Source organism: Mus pahari, chromosome 13, assembly GCF_900095145.1.
Source record: "Mus pahari chromosome 13, PAHARI_EIJ_v1.1, whole genome shotgun sequence".
Lineage (NCBI taxonomy): Eukaryota > Metazoa > Chordata > Mammalia > Rodentia > Muridae > Mus > Mus pahari.
The window spans coordinates 91827449-91846412 of record NC_034602.1 but is presented as its reverse complement, the minus strand read 5'-3'; the positions used below and the strand labels follow the sequence as shown (position 1 = coordinate 91846412).

The 18964-nt window shown below is 44.2% G+C and overlaps 1 protein-coding gene across 1 annotated transcript in view; it reads right to left on the bottom strand.

Moving 5' to 3' along the window:
- The window catches only part of Ptpn13 (protein tyrosine phosphatase non-receptor type 13), a 178626-nt gene that overhangs the window by 13305 nt on the left and 146357 nt on the right, over nucleotides 1-18964 (bottom strand). Inside the window, exons 33-41 of the mRNA XM_021210241.1 lie at nucleotides 16872-17030; nucleotides 15555-15726; nucleotides 15248-15458; nucleotides 11917-11984; nucleotides 9618-9679; nucleotides 7364-7457; nucleotides 6488-6625; nucleotides 5641-5723; nucleotides 3775-3812 (exon numbers count right to left, since the gene is read on the bottom strand). Of these exons, the coding sequence (XP_021065900.1) occupies nucleotides 3775-3812; nucleotides 5641-5723; nucleotides 6488-6625; nucleotides 7364-7457; nucleotides 9618-9679; nucleotides 11917-11984; nucleotides 15248-15458; nucleotides 15555-15726; nucleotides 16872-17030 (1025 nt within the window). The remainder of the gene's footprint in view (nucleotides 1-3774; nucleotides 3813-5640; nucleotides 5724-6487; nucleotides 6626-7363; nucleotides 7458-9617; nucleotides 9680-11916; nucleotides 11985-15247; nucleotides 15459-15554; nucleotides 15727-16871; nucleotides 17031-18964) is intronic.

The window sequence follows — 18964 nt, the reverse complement described above, 5'->3', positions numbered from 1 at the left end:
GGCCAGCCTGGTCTACAGAGTGAGTTCCAGGACAGCCAGGGCTACACAGAGAAACCCTGTCTTGAAAAACCAAAAAAAAAAAAAAAAAAAAAAATCAAGTTCAGACTGGGTAGGTAGCACATGTCTATGCTGTGAGTTCCTCTGGTGGCTGAGGCAGGAGGATCAGCTGAAGCTTGGAGTGGACACCAGCCTGGGAAACAGCAAGACCTTGTGTGGATCCAATCTATAACTCTTAAAATCATGGTAGATGTTAAATAAAGTGAAGTGCACAGTAGCAGTTTTAGTTGGAGACAGACTCCAGACTCTGAAGGAGTCTCTTTAGGGAGAGTTTTGTGTCAACATTGATGTCATAGCCTTACCAGCATCTAACTCATTCTTTCACTTGTGTGCAAAGGTATGTGAGAGATGCAAGCACTTGCATGTGCAGGAGCAGGGGTCTATGTGCACATGTGTGAGGGGATGGGGATGCATGAACTTGTGTGTGCAGGAGCAAGGACCTACGTTGGGAACTGCTTCTCAGGTATAATCTGCCTTCTTTTTCGAGAAGGGATATCTCAAAATCTTGGACTTGCCAAGTATTCAAGGCTGGTGTCCTCGGTGCTCAGTTGCAAGCACTGAGCAGCACTCTCAGCTTTATTTCAATCCACATAAAATAAAGGCTCAAACTCAGGTCACAGAGGGGCAATGGAGCCAAGCAAGATCAACAGAGACCTATGACATCATGGCCCCCGGAACCTTTCTTCCATGAGCGTAATTTATTCTAGATACTTTGTAGTAGCTGTGGAAAATTCATCCACAGATCACCCTTGGTGAGGTAAGCGGTTGGAAAGGAGCCCTGGGCGGTACATTAGCGTTCAGGCGTGGTCTTGATTCTCACTTTCTGACAGTCAGGGGTACAGGCAGAGTTGGCCCTCTGAGGTCACCAGTGCACACCATTAAAGCACACACGGATGCTCTCCAAATGTCAAAAACAGGGCAAAGATTGTTTTTCTTTTTCCTTTCTCTTTTTTTGGTTTTTCGAGACAGGGTTTCTCTGTATAGCCCTGGCTGTCCTGGAACTCACTTTGTAGACCAGGCTGGCCTCGAACTCAGAAATCCGCCTGCTTCTGCCTCCCGAGTGCTGGGATTAAAGGCGTGCGCCACCACACCCGGCTAGTGTTTTTCTATTTATGTGTCTGAGTATAGTCTGTGTGTCTGGATGTGCACCAGGCTCGAGCCTGCTGTGTGTGGAGGTCAGAAGACGGCAGCAGGGAATTCGGAAGTGCAGATGCGTATGTAGATACATAGAACTGCCTCGGGGATGCTAGGAACCGACGCGGCCTCAGCTGAGCCATCCAGACCCCGTGCTGCTTTTATCGTGGGATTATTTCCCTGCTTCAACTCACTGTGGACTGTATTCCATACTTGCTGAGGTCTGCTTCTGTAAGGTTTTGTGTGTGTGTGTGTGTACCTGTGTGTATCTACCCTGGAGGGAGAATTATAGGCAGTTATAATCTACCCCACATTGGTGCTAGGAACTGAACTTGGCTCTTCTGGAAGAACAGTATATAGTCGTTTTTTTTTTTTTTTTTTGTTGTTGTTTTTTGAGACAGGGTTTCTCTGTGTAGCCCTGGCTGTCCTGGAACTCACTCTGTACAGGCTGGCCTCGAACTCAGAAATCTGCCTGCCTCTGCCTCCCAAGTGCTGGGATTAAAGGCGTGTGCCACCACACAGCATACAGTCTTAACTGCTGATCCATCTCTTTACTGTCTATGAGAATTGATTTTGTCTTCCAGGACATACACTGTGTTTACAGAGACATGTTTTCCATGGTATTTCACAGTACACCTTGGCCTCTGACTTTATCACTTTTTTTATGGTGTTATCTGCCGCCAACATGTTGCAATTATTTTACCATCATGATTCTGTAAGAATATTCTCTTATAGGCCCTGGAATAAATTCTTTAAAATCATATTGCTAGGTTGAAGGGTACCACGTTTCTTCATGGTTTTAATGACATTAAAACAAAGTTAAGCATATTCAATAATCAGTAATGTGCAAAAAGAACCGCAGTGACTTTCACTGTCTTCCTGGGAGGCTGCACTTGTTTATTATGCTTTTCTTCCTACTCTGTCTAACAAGGTATACTCTATTTTTCGGACGTCTGCTGATGAGTAGGTATAAAGTTGTTTTCATTACTGCATTTGACAAAAAGACTGTGTGTGTCTATGGAGGCGGGAAGAGGAGGTTACTCCCCTAAGTTACGGCAGCTGTGAGATGCTGAATGGGTTTGCTGAGAACCAAGCCCAGATCCTCTGGAAAAGCCCCCAGTGCTCTTAACTGCTGAGCCATCTCTCTAGCTCCTCATGACTTTATTAACAATATGTCTTTTTCTTTTCTAGCTTAGTGAAAATTCTAATATTATTTTGTCTTTCTAGAAAAATACAAATAACCTTGTTGTCAGATAGAAAATTTATGTTTAATCATTTACTAAACTATAAATATATGTGTACATACACACATGTCAAATGTTTTTTGACATATTACAAAAATCTTATTTATGCTAGAAACTATGTGCTGGAACTTGTTCTGTAGATCAGGCTGGCCTTGAACTCATAGAGACCCATCAGCCTCTGGAGTGCAGGGAATAAAGGTGGGTGCTACCATTGGCTCTCCAGGTGCCAGAAACTCCTTTCTTTCTTTCTTTCTTCTTCTTTTTTAATAATAATTTTTTTTATGTGCATTGGTGTCTTTGCTTGTGTGTATGCCTGTGTTGAGGGTGTCAGATCCTCCTAGAACTGCAGTTACAGACATGTGTGAGCAGCTGTGTGGGTGCTGGGAACTGAACCAGGATCCTCTGGAAGAGCAGCCAGTGCCCTTAATATCTGAGCCGCCTCTCCAGCCTTTGGAAACTATTTTCAAAGAGAGAATTTTTTTGTGGTGTTTAAAGGAATTTAGATCAAGTGTGGTGGTGAATGCCTTTAATCTAATACAAGGGAGGCCGAGAATGGCAGAACTCCATGAGTTTAAGTCCATCCCGGTCTACATAACAAGTTCCAGGCTAGCTGGGCCTTACACAGTGAGACCTTTTCTTAAGAGTATGATAAAAAATAAAAAATAACTTCCTAACATCCTTGGTTTCATATTATTTGAAATATTTTTATTACATTTAACTGTTTAATGTGTATTTGCACACATGCTACAGTTTACAAACATGTGGGTCCTAGGGACTGAACTCGGGTCATCAGGCTTTGGGGCAAGCCCCTTTATCCACTGAGCCATCTTGCTGAGCATGGCTTCATTTTCTTAGAAATGAAAACATAAAAATTTGAAAGAACAGAAAAACAGGCAAAAGTTACCAAACCAAACCAAAAATCCACCCATAATCTTAGCAGAAGAATCACCATTTCTGGTACACTTTCTTTTAGACCCATTTGTTTCTTTCTTGTTGATTTTTGTTTTGTCTTTTTTTAGCAATAGGTATAGGATAAAGATGTCAAGAGAATGTACCTGGAACACATCTTGGAAAATAATATTCAGATTGGATGTGGTGGCACACACCTTGAATCCCAGCACTCCGGGAGACAGAGGTAGATCTTTGCTAATTTGAGGTCAACCTGGTCTACATAGCAAGTTCTAGACCAATCAGAACTATGTCTTGTCTCAAACAACAATAACAACAACAGAACTTATCTATATTTAACCACCAGTCCATAATTTAATTAATGTTTTACTGGAAACAAAAATAATCATTCCGTAAGATAAAAGGACAGAGCATCTCACATGTGCTTTACCTTGCAAGGTCTACTTTTCCTTCGCCGCCGCTCACTGACTATGATGAAGAGAAATAAAAATCAGATTAGTTCACTGTAACAAAACCAATCTCATAAAGCTTAAGTTTTTCTGTGAGTTACTTTTATGTTACTGTTATTATTCTCATATTACACATGCCATTCAATTACCATACTACACAGAGTGACTGAGACATCTGCAGTGACCTGTGAATTTTGTTGGTTAATAGTAATTACTTGCTCTGATTACCTTTAGTTAAATGTATGATTTCTGCCACCTTGTGAGCTCTTATTTTCCCCACCCTTCCCCACCCCAATCCTGGTTTCGGCCCTGATCACTAGAAAGAGAGAAAGATGGTTAGGAGGGGAGAGAGATCCCTGAACCTAATTTCTTTCCTTTTGTTAATTCTTTGAGTACCGACTACTAACAAACCTCAAACAGCCCACTGGATGACCATCAACCCCACTTCTCATACTGAGGCCCTTGCACTTATATAACCTCTGAAAAGTTCCCAGAATTCCAAATATCACACAATCGCAGAAACTGTCTGCAGCTGGCAAAACCACACCTCTGTTAAGAGCATGAGGTGAACCACAGCTACTTTTTCTTTATACTTTTTCACATCCTTTGTATAGTTTCAGTTTATGCAATACAGGTCTCATACATTTTTAAAAATGGGTTAATTATAGGTAAGAGAGATCAGAGGTGTGGTAAGGTAGATCTCAGGTCTGGTAAGAGTGGAGATGTGGGCCTCCTGATCAATACAACTAACTGGTGGCTTAAAAAAGAGGCACAGATGCCAGGTGGAAGCTGATACAGAGGGAAGGCCAAGAACAGAAGACAAGTGTGGACAGAATATTAAAAAGGAATTTTACATTAATAGTTACATTTAAAGTGATTTCATAATGAAAATATATCCTAAAAACCAATGTAAGAAAAGTTTTCTGACACAAATGATTGTTATTATGGGTCATTATAATGAAGAATATACATTATATGCTTTTTCTTCTTTTTAAGAGAAAATACATTTTAGAGGGCAATTTTTAAGATTGCAAGCAAAGCTTTAATTTACTTGTAGCTAAAAGGGACATTTAGAATATCCCTATTAAATGTCAGTTTCAAAATACTGTAGTGAATATACAATTACATTGTTAAGACTTACAAGAGTCATATATCCTTCAAAGAGCTGATATAACTACTATTATTACCATAGTATAAAGGAACATCTTAAATAAACCCTCAAGAGAATGGTGTATTTTGAGATAGTCAATGTTCATATAATTCTTATGCATTAAGAAATGCTCAGAAGACACACACAAGCTTATTGGCATCCATCCATACTATTTACCTCTAAGTACACAATGAACGTGACCTTGTGTATTTGAGGAGGTGTCTAAGTACACATTCGGGCAGCTGAAACTGTCTACATCAGCAACTCTGACATCCTCTCCTTTCCCCCTTTCCTTGTTGGTTTGTCCTTCCTTCCTTCCTTCCTTCCTTCCTTCCTTCCTTCCTTCCTTCCTTCCTTCCTTCCTTTTATACATACATATACAGTAGTTGTCTTCAGACACACCAGAAGAGGGCGTCAGCTCTCATTACAAACGGTTGTGAGTCACCATGTGGTTGCTGGGATTTGAACTCAGGACCTCTGGAAGAGCAGTCAGTGCTCTTAACCACTGAGCCATCTCTCCAGCCCTGTTCTTTCTTTCAACTGACTCGAAGTTTTATTAGGTGCAGATGACGCTGCAATGTAATAAAACAAAACTACCTCCCCCCCCCCCAATGTAATCTGATGGTAGAACAAGCCATACCACCATTTATTTCCCCTTTGGAGTAGAAGAATTCCGGTGCAGCACCAGGTTGCTCACCTCAGGGACGTCCTCAGGTAGCGGAGACCCATCACAGTCGGTATCTCCTTCTTCTGGTGCCTCCCCGTTCGTCCTCAGTGGATCTGGGGGAGAAATGTACAGGCCAAGAAACGCTAAGACACGTACTGAGGCAGCAGCTGCCTTTTCATATAACCGTGTTTACTCACAAAAGGCAGCAGTGAGCAGACCACGGCACAGCGGCAGTGCGAGCCCTTTAACCAAGCTGTGAGCGAGCGACAACAGGATACACAGTGTGAAGAACTTGTAAAGCTTGTCTGGGAAGTGGCCATGCTTTAACCGTGGCTTGTTGTCAGCAGAGGGGAAGGGGTTTACTGTGTATTTACAAAAGCTATGACACTTCATGATACTCATTGGTTTGCTTTTTAGAGTCTCACTCACATAATCTTGGCTGGCCTTGAACTTGCTATGTAGCTGAAGATGATAGTGAGCTTCTAGTCTTCCTGGCTCTACATCCCAAGTGCTGGGATTACAGGCATGTAACACGAAGCCTGGTTTATACCGGGCTGGGTACTGAGCCCAGGGCTTCATGCACTCTAGGATAGCACTCTACCCACAGCTACACCCACAGCCTCTAATGATACATTGTTAAATCTCATTAATGAGGCAACTCACCCACAAACCAGGACAGACAATAAATGTTACCTTGTTTCTTTTCTGAAAACACTGCCCAGAAATTGATGAATGAAGATGTTGCTAATAGATACCAGTTTTACTCAACAACTTTCCCCACCCTTGAGCTCCGGGTAAGCTGGCTCTCTCTTCTGGCTCCTCCAGAGCCCTGAGCTTGAGCCCTGGGTAAGCTGGCTCACTCTTCTGGCTCCCCTACCTGGAGAACAGGCTCTTCTGGTGGCATGCCTCTGGTTTAAGAGGTTCTGTGCTTCCTCGTCCACGACATCCAGCAAGGACTGGATAACTTCAGCTTCTTGAGGATCATCGTAGATGTCATCATCCCGAGAGTTAGATTCTTAAAAAAACAGGGATTTATTTTAAAAGTACTGCGGTGAGAAAGGGACAAGTCTCAGCCTGAACATGCCAGGTACTCTGAAGGGTGATGCTTCCGCTAAAAGGTAGAACACGGTCTCCTAGTGCTTTTAGTGTAGATGTATGCTGGCTGCTGTGATAACCAACCACAGCTTAAACTGCAGCTTAGAAGCAATAAATGAAAGCTAGTATTGGAGATAAAACAGATATCAAACGAATTGATGCCTATTTAATAAAATTAATGTCAAATTTTTATTCATGAAAGATGTTATCTTCTGAAGATTAAGGATATAACAGGTCATATAAAATCTCAATGTAAAATTTCTTTTTCTTTTTGAAGTGTCTTTTTTTATTATTTTAAACTTTCAAACATCCATTTATTGTGTATATGGGGCAAGCTGTGGCACACATGAGGGAGGTCAGGATAACTGTGGGAATTTGTTCTCTCCTATAATGTGGATATAACAGGTCATATAAAATATCCTCAAGGTAAATTTTCTAAAACATTTGGTAGTCTATGAAGCCTTAGGGGTCAGAAGGGATGCTGGATGTTTGAGCACAGGGCAATCAATACTAGTTTTATATCTTCTTTATTTCCTCAAATAATCTTCCCATTTAAAGCTGTATTACCTCATGGGGTGACAGGAGGGGATTAGTGACCCGTTTGTTTTTTATACTTTTAGATCATTTATGGTAACAGGATGGCTTATTTGAAAATTACCTTTGGTTTCAGTCAGGCCTGCAGATTCCTTCATCTGAGAAGACGAGCCGCCTTCTCCAGGGCACACAGCTTCACTTACTCCTTCCCCGTTAACCTGAAGCACAAACCACCAGATTACTGTCTTGTTAACTTCTGGGATGGGAGGGCTGAGTGCAGCTCCCCGGTCTGGCTTGTTTTTGTTTTATCTTATTTTATTATTATTCTTTAGATGTCTATTTGGTTTCCAGTGAGAGACAGGAGGGGACTCTGACAGGAGGGGAGGCAGGGGTACTCTCAGAAAAGCTGGGGGAGTAGCTGGGGAGGGAAACCAAGGTCAGAATATAAATGCATGAAAAAAAAATCTGTGGTCAATAACACAAAATAATACATTTTTAAAATTAAAAGAGAAGAAAAAGGTAGATTTGGATAAACTGTAAAATTGACTAAATCACAGCAAGTATGTGCTGTGGTTTGCTCTGAAGGCCTAACTCTTTCTACTAAGACCTTAGATACGACAGATAAGCTGGGATGTGACACCCACAGCATCACCAGGTGTGAAATCCCACTCTTCATGAGAAACCCATGCTCTGGGCATTACTGATCAAGGACAGAATGTTGATCAGGAGATTTCTTGGAACATTTTCATTCCAACAGAAATGTTGGCACCCACAGTAATAAAAGTCCTGATTCGAGGGTTTGATGTTGGTTCAACAGAAACTCTACACTTTCTTCTTTCAACACACTGATATTTAAAAAGAAAACAAACACTATTCAGCACAAATAACATGAAAATTCAGTTGCTGCAGCTCTGTGAAGCTGAAGACCTGGATCAGCAGGGACGCAAGCTCTGCTACAGCGCAGGGAACAGAGGCCACTGCTACAATGCAGGGCCCACAGGGCGTGTGCACAGAGGCCACTGCTACAGTGCAGGGCACACAGGGCCTGTGCACAGAGGCCACTGCTACAGCGCAGGGCCCACAGGGCATATACACAGAGGCCACTGCTACAGTGCAGGGCCCACAGGGCGTGTGCACAGAGGCCACTGCTACAGTGCAGGGCACACAGGGCTTGTGCACAGAGGCCACTGCTACAGTGCAGGGCCCACAGGGCATATACACAGAGGCCACTGCTACAGTGCAGGGCCCACAGGGCTTGTGCACAGAGGCCACTGCTACAGTGCAGGGCCCACAGGGCATATACACAGAGACCACTGCTACAGTGCAGGGCCCACAGGGCCTGTGCACAGAGNCAGTGCAGGGCCCACAGGGCATATACACAGAGACCACTGCTACAGTGCAGGGCCCACAGGGCCTGTGCACAGAGGCCACTGCTACAGTGCAGGGCACAGACACCACTTAGTGTCAGTCATTTCTGCTCTCACAGCAGTCCACAGTTGCAATGTGTCTCAGGACATCTACCCAGAATGTACACCACGGCACCATGTGCTGTGTGAGAAAGGCACAGAATGGGGCTTCTGTTTACTATACGAATCCTCTTCTTTAAAACCCAGCTAATGTCCATAACGTGTTGAGATGGTGTGGTTTTTCTTAGCTTTTCGCATGGGAAGATATGTCTTTTAAATTGCATGAGCAGACACACCTGAATAGAGAGGGCAGACTGGACTGCATGGTTTAAGTGTAGGATAAGATGGTTCAACACAATAAAAACCCAGAATAAAAACCCAGCTATAATCCCCTCTGACAACTTTTATAACACAGAAGGAAGAAAATAATAAAAATATAAAAATAAGTTTGTATGCCCAAGCTTAGGGGTATACAAGTGCCTGTAAAGGCAGCATATAGAGTGGAGTTCACAGAGCATTTAAATCTTTGCCAGATTACTCCAGTGTCCCTGTGCTCATCCTGAGTGGGTCAAAACAAGAGCATCTATTTCTTTGGCTAGTGCTGTCACTGCTTACCAGGGTCATGGGTTTGGCTTTCTCAGGCCACTTGAGCTAACACTAATGCACAAGGCAAGTCTGCTGTCAGTTACACACTTCTCTTCCCACACTCTGAGAGACAAGTGAAGGAACCTTGCACACTAGCTAAACTGGCCAGACGCTGGCATTTTTCAGTCTAGTCATTAGCCTGAAAGAGCCCGTGTGCAGAGGGTGTAGGCTTGAAGGCCCTGCAGTGTGAGTTTACCTAGCAAAGCCTGTCAGTTCATCACAGAACATTCCTACTGTTAGCATGTGTCTGAAATCAATTTGGTATGAAAAATAAGTACATTGGTCATTAAAAGTGGCTATGACAAGAAAAAACGATTTTGTTCTTGCCTTGGAGAAGGAGTTCTTGGGCGTGAGTGCAGGCTGTCCACAAGGCTCCATGCTGGTAAGGCCTGAAAGAGACAGCACAGGGTGGTGTGAGGCGACCGGCATTACCAGAGACACATGAAGACAGGTCTCACATGTCCCAGGCTGGCCTCAGCTTGTCCATGAGGATGCCTGAGCACCTCACCCTCTTGCCGACATCTCCCAAGTGCTGGAATTGGGTGTGCACCACCGCACCAGGGCTAGGGGAACCACATCCCTGAGAGAAAAGAGTTCACATGAAAGCTGACTGGAAGCCAGGTAGCTGTGGTGGTAAACACTTTTAATCCTAGTGCTTGGGAAGCGGAGGCAGGTGGTTTTCTCTATGAGTTCAAGACCAGCCTGGACTACAAAGTCCAGGATAGACAGTGTTGCACAAAGAAACCCTGTCTTGAAACACACACACACACACACACACACACACACACAAAATTGAAGCTACATATACTGCTTTCATCTGCAATTCCAGCACTTGGGAGGTGGAGGCAGGAGGATTGCTATGAATTTGAAGCTAGCCTGGGCTACAGAAGGAGACCCTGTACCAAGTCTCACAAAACAAAACAAACTGTTCGGAACTGAATGACTCAGGTAGGAGACATTGCATGGAACCTATTCCTCCTGCTCAGGATCAGTGTTACAATGTCACAAGGGCAGAACTGTAGCCACTCTTACTGTGAGAGAGCGACTCATGAGCAGACTGTTCATTTCACAAAGTGCTTTAGCACAGGTACCATGTGGGGGATACCTGGAAAAGTTCTTTAGTGGATTTCTAGATCAACAATTTCTTTTCCCTCTTGGCAGCACATGAGTTCTAGGGTTACTAGCTGAGAATGACCTGTAGACAATTCTGGCAGAAGATGGAGCTTGTAGAATTTTATGAATGTGTTTCTATGACTTTATGGTTGCTGTTATAAAGACCCTAAGAATTGTTTCACTTTATTTGAAAGCAATATAGAAAGCATTTTAGAACTCTTGGAAAAATAAATTTAAAAAGCCTATCGATAATAAGCTATTAGATCTAACAGTCCTCCCCACACACCGTAAGAAATTTCAGGCAGGTTATTTACAATTTCCCTTCCTACTCTAAAATTCTCTTTACCGTCTTAGTCTCAAACAAGTTGGTCCCATGGGAGTCAAGCCAGAGAATAGACAGAGCCCAAGGAGCTTTCCCCAGGTGTGGAAAGAGGTGTGGGGCCCTAGAAAGACAAGCAGGCGGCAAACATTTGTCACAGTGTTTCAGGAGCTAGTCTGCTCTAAAGTGAACTCATCAAGAGCAGGGGCTGGACCTCTGGCTTTCAGAAGTTTTAGCTTAACAGACAAACTGGGCGGTTTCCAGCATGCTATGCTGTTAGTACTCAAGACGCTGCTCTGTAAACCTGGAAGGCTCGCTCTGTGCAAAGTACCAAGCCCTACTTCACATACATGCCTGCCTCTGCGCCTGACATCTCTTTTAGCATGAGAAATAAAAGCCATGTTTGTAGGTCCCGGTTATATAAACAGGTGGGAATCGTATTTACTGGGTTTAAGTTTTGGGCTTGCTCTTTATTAACTTTGTGGGCTTTGTCAATGTCATCAAACTTGTCAGTGCCTTGGTTCCTCTTTCTATAAAGTGGCAAAACAGCAATTTTAGAATTATCCAGTTATTATGAGGATTAAATCACATGCAGGAATGCTTTGTCTAGAATGAGTATTAAAGACAACGGCCAAACCGGGCATGGTGGTGCACGCCTTTAATCCCAGCATTCAGGAGGCAGAGGCAGGCGGATTTCTGAGTTTGAGGCCAGCCTGGTCTACAAAGTGAGTTCCAGGACAGCCAGGGCTATACAGAGAAACCCTGTCTCGAAAAACCAAAAAAAGACAATGGCCACTATAGCTCTGCTACTGTTTCTGTCATGCCGCTGCCACAGGAGTCGTGTCTAGATTTGTGCATCCACAATACCCAGATGGGTCCCTGGGACAGGGGACACTCTGTGAATAACTATAAATTACTAAGCTATCCAGGCCTCATTAGAGCCGGAGAGGTGGAGACGAGGTAGGGTTGCACGGTAGGAAATGGAGGCTCCTAGAAGTATCAGGGACCTCCCGAGGACATGGCTTCAGCTCCACTGCACTATGCATTTCATGGTCTACTCATTTTTCTAGTATATATTGAGTTTCAGTGATGTTAACACTTAAATAGAGTATTTCCACTTAGATCCAGTAAAACATCCTAGAAAGCTAAAGAGCTTCATCTCTCCATAAAGTGTGTGAAAGTAAATGTTCATACCGTTGGCTTTGGTGAACCTGGGTGCAGAAATGGCAGCTCTTGTTGTAGGCACCACTGGACAACCGTCTCTGCACAACAGACAAAGGAGAAACAAAACAATCACAAAGGTTTCAAACAGCTTAAACACTGCCTGGACCATGTTCTAGTCATTCCAGAAGCTTCACTTTACACGGGCTGAGTCCTGGCACCCCACAAAGTGTGGATAGGATTTAGTGAACCTCTTCATGTGTGTCTGTGCTCCTGTCCCCCCCCCCCCCAGTGAGATGGAGGGCGGATGCAGGACGATCCAACAATCTTGGAAACCGGCAGGCTGGCTTGACGCATGAACAAGAAGCCCCCTCTCAAACACAGTGCTGTGAGGGTGACCTACAGCCACGTGAGAATCGGACACACAGCACCCCAACCTCTCCTCACAAAGGTTAAACAAAAAAAGAGAGAAGAAAATTAAGAACGGCTTTTTTCTCTTCTTTTCCCTTCTCCACTTTCCTCTACTCAGTCCGGGCTGGCCTTAGGTCTGTTCTGTAGCGAGGTTGTGTGAAACACCAATCTTCTTGCTTTTGGTTCCAAGTGCAGGAATTATGAGCATGTAAACCACACCCAGCAAGCACTGAGTCTTTAGTATTACTATTGTTAGTGACAGAGCCAGAGGCTGGATGGAGAATGAACGTCTCTGTGTCATCTTTCTTCAGGTTTCAGTCCAGCACCTCGGCCTAGTGCCCTGCCCGCTTAGGAACATGATGGTGACTGTGATGGCTGACAGCTTATGTAGCTGTCATGTGGCGGATCGTTCAAAGGTGAGCTAGCTCAGAAGGCACAGTTTACATGTTTTCATATAGAAGGCCTTGATATGAACCTGCTCTTCTTTCAGAGTGAAAATAGAGGTGAGAAAAGCCATTTATTCTAAGAATCAATACTGCGCCACAGAGAGAGGCTACTGTGAGAGTAGCCAGAGTGAGCACACTGAGACCAGTGTGTAGTACGCCATCTTGTGCGCACTCAAGGATACCTAAGAGGACACTGTTGGCAGAAACGGCACACCACGCTCCCTTGGCACACCTTCGTGCTGTCGCTGGGCCACTGGGGAATGCCAGCTCCTCTCAGCTTTCACGTGGGTCACCTCTCAAGGATGTGTTTGCAGGGAGCAGTCCTGAGATACGGCACACATCCTTTCAACTAACCAAACCAAGCCAACCAGCCCAGGCTCTCGCCAGAGGCTGCTATGGAATGACGGGGCTCCTGTGGTCTCCATTATTCCTAGGCAAGCCTTCTCTGGGGCCTCTGGACACAATGTGGACACATGTGATATCCACACCAGTATCATGTCCTCTCTGTGTCATTAGCAGTAGGGCTTTTATTTCTTCTGGTACATCCATCCTCTGCTCCAGGCTAGGGTCACTAACTTGCAATTAATTAAGGAAAATTCTATCCCCTTTATATTTCCTGAGATATACAGTCACTACAAATATCCATACTACCATTATTGTGTCTATGATTTATTGTGGACTATAAAGATGGTCAGAGTAGAGAATTTCTTATAAACATCACTTGTCAATAAAGGAGTCTATGGCCAATAATGAGCTGAGGCAGGAAATAGGAGGTAGGACATCTGTCAGGGAGAGAATTCTGGGAAATAGGAATGCTGAGGAGCTGGACATAAGAAGAGGAAACTAGTTATGTAGTTGAACTCAGGTTAGGATAAAAGGGATAACTGAGTTATGAGCCAGTTAGAGAACAAGCGGAAGCTTATGGGCTAAGCATTTATTAGTAAATAGTCTGAGTCGTTATTTCTGGTAACAAAGAAGCCTGGTGGAAAAGTCCAGAGGTTAACAGGGAGAGCTGAAGGGAGAACATGGAGGACATAACTATGACATTCGTAGTGACAACAGCTATAACAAAGGTAGGAAAGGAATAGAACATGACTTCAGGACTGAGTGAAGAGTGTTCCCCTGATCTGAGGCAAAACACTGAGTCTATAACTAAGCTTGGCAGTGATGGTAATGCCCACAAAACACTGAGTCTATAACTAAGCTTGGCAGTGATGGTAATGCCCACAAAGTACCCTCCCTTCCCCACTTATTCCCACTCGCTAAGGAAAACTGGGTCAATCCAACGTTTAGACACACAGATTCGGGTCAGGGATTATCTAAAAGGACAAGCAAGTTTATCCACGGTTTTACATTTGTATTCACAGTCAGACACAACTGTCAAATTTCCCTTCACATAGCAAGCTTGGCTTAGTCTCCAATCCAGAAAGCCTGGACTCGTGGGCACTGTGGGAGGTAAGTGTTTTCCAAAGATGTGTGGGCTCTTATTATGTTGGAGTCCTGAGAACTGTGAAGATGCCACTTTACAGAGCATGAGAAATAGGAATGTAACTTGGACTATTAGGACCCTGTTGTTGTCACTGCTGGAACCCTAGCAGGCCAAGGATGAGGCAGGAAAGCCAAAGTTAGAGACAGAGGCGGAGCAACAGAAGCAGAGTATGGCAGGTGCTGCCTTAAACATGGGTGGGCAAGAAGCCAGGGAAAGTGGTGAGTGCAAGACACTGGATTCTTCTCGTAACCCACGGACACCCTGACCATCGCAGTGAGAGCCATTCGTATTTCTGACCTCCGAAACTGCAGAGATGATAATCTTGTGTTGTTTACTGTAATTTATTAGAGGAGCCGTGGGACATCAATACCCCTGTGTTCTAACAGTTTCCCTGTACAAGTGAAAGAAGCTGCTGTCAGCATTTGATGCTGTGGGCGTGGCTCTGCTGTGCCTTATCAGTTGATGCGAGTTCTAAGAGGGCTAATTCCACCGAGGTTCTGGGAAGGAGGCGTGGCCACCCAAAGCCACCTGGTTTATTTCTGTCTTCTGCTGCAGTTTACAGATTGGTCATATTGTAGGCCTGGGCACAACGGTGATGGCTGTGAGATCCCTGCTGGAGGATAGCTCTGGATGGAGCAATCACCTGGCCACCATAGAGAAAGCCGATACAGCAGAGATAATGGCAAAGAGCAAGAGGAACTTGATGACTTATGCAAACCAATCTCTTCTTGGCTAAACAGAACTGAGCTACATTTCTGGTACTTGCAATTGAAGACATTCTGATATGTATTAACTGCCTATTAATTGGAGTCATACTGAAGCACTTCCCTGGAACTCTGTTCTACCTGTACTCTTTTGTTGGCTGTGAATTAGTAATTCTGTAATGCTTGGATGAGGGTCCAAGCACAACCAATGACTGAACTGCATGATTACAGACACGGAAGGCTGTAAATGACTGTCCAGTATCTTGTGCATGCATATACACACCCAAGGCTGTAGACTACTGCCTAGTTCCTACCTTGTGACTTTTAGCACCACTGAAGGAAGTGACAGGTCCAATGTCCTGTTTGCATCTTCCAAGGTCATTCCTTGTGTGCTGACTCCGTTCACATAATGGATGATGTCTAACAGCTGGAGACTACCGTCAACAGCTGCAGCTGACTTTGGGTTGATATCACTAATATACACCACTCCATGTGGACTGCCTTGACCTCCAGACAAGGAAAACCCTTCAAAGAACAGAAAACAATTCTTTCTCAGTCACAGGAGTCTTGCTTTTAACTTTGCATGGAAGCCGTTCTGAGCAAAGTTCATGCTTGCCTTACCTAAGTCCTCTCCGTGGCACGTGACCGTAATGTCGGGCAGCAGATGGGGAAACACTGGCATTCTGGGTAACTCCAGGATCCGCCCGAGAACTAATCTGACTGTTTTGGGTGCGGCTCGCAGCAGGTTCACCGCATCGGTGTGGGTCATGTTTGTAACATCTGTATCATTAACCTACACAAGGAGAGAGAGGCAAGCTAAGGTTTGATTTTTGGAACAGGAAACATGATTATAATCTTTATCAGCCAGTAAGAGACTTATGGTGATGCAGTCTCTAATTTATTAGAATCTCTTTGCCTGCCGAGATTAGAGAGACAATGGTCAAGCCATTATGAATAATATAAAGTCACTAACAAATAAGTGCATACTTCATTGTCCTCCAGAATGTAAGAAACTGGCTGTATCATGGACCTGAGATCAAAGGGACTTTCTGTTTAAGCAGCAGCTTGCAGCAATTCCCAAGAATCTACGTATATAATATATGTATATAAATATATGTATATAAAGGTTGTAGTGGAGAATGGTCTGACCCCCTCCCTGCCTTCACATCCCACGTGCCAGGATTACATACGGGTGCCACCGTGTTAGTTTTCTGTAGTGCTGCGGCTTGAGTCCAGGGCTCTGTGCAAGCTACACATATACTATCAACTGAGCGACACTCCTAGTCCCCACCACCTCCTTAAGAGACAGGGTCTCATGCTGAGCTTGTTATTTAGTCAAGAGTGATCTTGTCTTCCTGACCTGACTGCCTCTGCCCGCCAAGTGCCGAGACTCCAGGCGTGTGCACTCTGCCTTTGTTTTCTAAGTGGTGGGAGAAGAAAACATAAACCAGAGAAACCATCATAACTCAGCTGCCTTCCTTCCCCAGTGCTGACTTGGTTTTGCTCATGGCTATGGTCTGGATGTGGCTCATGTGTTAGAGGCTAGGTCCTCCATGGGATTAGACCAGAGGTGCACCTGCAGAAGGAGCAGTGGGACCCCGGACTCTCTGGCATCCTCCTGAGGTGGGATCTCTTCCTCTCACACTGGTCTGATGCCTTCACTCAGGCTAGCTGCTGGAGTCATGTCTCCATTCCCCTTGTCTCACTTTTAAAAAGGTATTTTATTTTGAGTATTTGAGTGTTTTGCCTATTATCTATGTCTGTGTGTCTGTCATCTGTGTGTCTGATAGCTGCAGAGGCCAGGACTGGAGATCCCTGAAACTGGAGTTACAGTCGTAAACCAACATGTTGGTGCTGGAATTCGAACCCAGGACCTCTGAAAGAGCAGCCTATGCTCTTAAACCACTGAGCCACCTCTCCAGCTCCTCGGTGTCTCACCTTTATAAGCCGATCTCCAGGCTTTAGCCGTCCATCACCTTTGGCTGGATCCTGTATGACATCATGGACATAACAACCAATACTCTGACTGCCTTTGGTTACTGTAAAACCCAGACTTCCCTTTTCTGATTTAACCAGGGTAATGAGAAGCTCTACCTCCTAGAGAAAAAACACAAATTGACATAAGGTTGTCATCTTTCTCCTATAGACAAACACACATGAATATTGCTGCCCTTGGTTAAGAGACAAGAAACACAAATCTGAACTTGGCCAAGTCCTTCTCAGCTCTACAAAGTAAGTTCCTTTTTTCCAAGCATATAACATACTTCGAACTATAAAGTTAGTGGCTGTCTCCAGTCTTTCCCTCCATGCTTCCTCCCTCTCTTCATCCTCCATCTTTTAAACGACCTTTTTTCCATCTGGAAGAGCCAGGACTGGATCGAGAGCCTCCCGCACGGCAGGCAGGGCTCTCCAGAATGAGCAGGGCATAGCCAGGATAAACAAGGCAGTCAGGTGGTGACATGTGTACAAAGACTGGGGAAGGGGAATGGTTTAGGAAACTCCTTCACGTTTTTAAACAACCAAGACAGAAACCAGGAGACACAAGGAAGCTTTTGTTTGTTGCTGCTTTTGTAAAAGTATGAATGAAGTGCCTGGATGCTTGAGGATCACAGCTTCACTTACTAGGATGTGCAACAAACTCAAAAGATTTTAGCTGGGAGCGGGAGGATGCTCATGTGGCCAATGACAGAGTGTATTGCTTGGAATGAAACTGAGAACACTCAGATGACGATGTATACCCACTCATCTTCTCTCTCTGTCTCTCTCTCTCTCTGTCTCTGTCTGTCTCTGTCTCTCTCTCTTTCTCACACACACACACACCCCAACCCCTATTATTATAGAAAATATGGAAGTTACAGAAAGGCCATTTGGTCCACAGTCTTCTAGCTTGGGATGCTGAGGTCACAGGTGCTTCTCTTCCTTTACTTGTTTTATAAGGTTTTGACATAAACATTTATTACTTAGCCAATAAACAGTAGAAAAGGCTGACTTTCAATTGAATTCAAAGAACTATCATTCTTGAAGATGTTTCCTAAGCCTGATTTGCAGGCTGTAATAAAACGAGTATGTGTGGGTTAAACTGGGCAGAGTAGGGTTTAAAAGGGTAGGAGAGCACTCACTAATATCAAGAATGTTAATAAAATCATATGGAAACCTACTGTTTTATGAAGTTCTTATGTGTATTTTTTTTTTTTCATGAGAAAGAGTTTTAATTGGAATTAGAGGATAACAGTGCCAAGGGTGAGGAACCTCCTCAATGAGTTGGTTGTTGGTCATGCATGTCCCAGAGACCCCCAAACAACACAAGCTATTGCCATGGTTCTCAGTTGTCCCCCAGGACTTAATGGTAAGACCAACTGCTGAAGACACCACATACCTTAGACACAGGGCATGGAAAAACCAGGTGGTTAGTGCCCAGGAGTTTCCTCCCTGCTGGCTAGCTTCTACAGAGCTGGAAGGGGCAGGGCAGGATGCTGGGTTAAAAGACATCAGCAGTCTTATCCAGCTGTGAACTCTGAGAGTTCTAACAGTGACTGGCAAGGCAAGACACACCATGGTACCATGGTGGGACAAATGTTATGGGAGCAGCCAAATGCTCTCTGATTGGATTTAGGGTTCACGCAATAGGAGACATATGCCCAGTACTGTAACTCAGGCCAGGAACACATTGCTGGAGAGTTCACAAGCTCCAGGCATCAACCTGCTACTGTTATTTTTGGTAAATAGACAACCTGCCCTCTAAATTTGTTAACTCCATACCTAAATATCAGCACAGCTTTTAGATCTTATCAGAGAAGTTTCTTTGTAGTGTGAAAAATAGTTAATACAGATATCTACCATTGGCCAAATTACTGAGACCATGTGTGTGAACTGTTCAGAAGTAAATGGGACACCTATATTATACCGCCCTTTACCCATTCAGGGAACATAATGGAAGGGTGTGTGTGTGTGTGTGTGTGTGTGTGTGTGTGAAAGAGTATAAGAGCCAGAGGTCAGGAAGGGCCAGCGTGAAGCTGTGTTTATGGGCACCA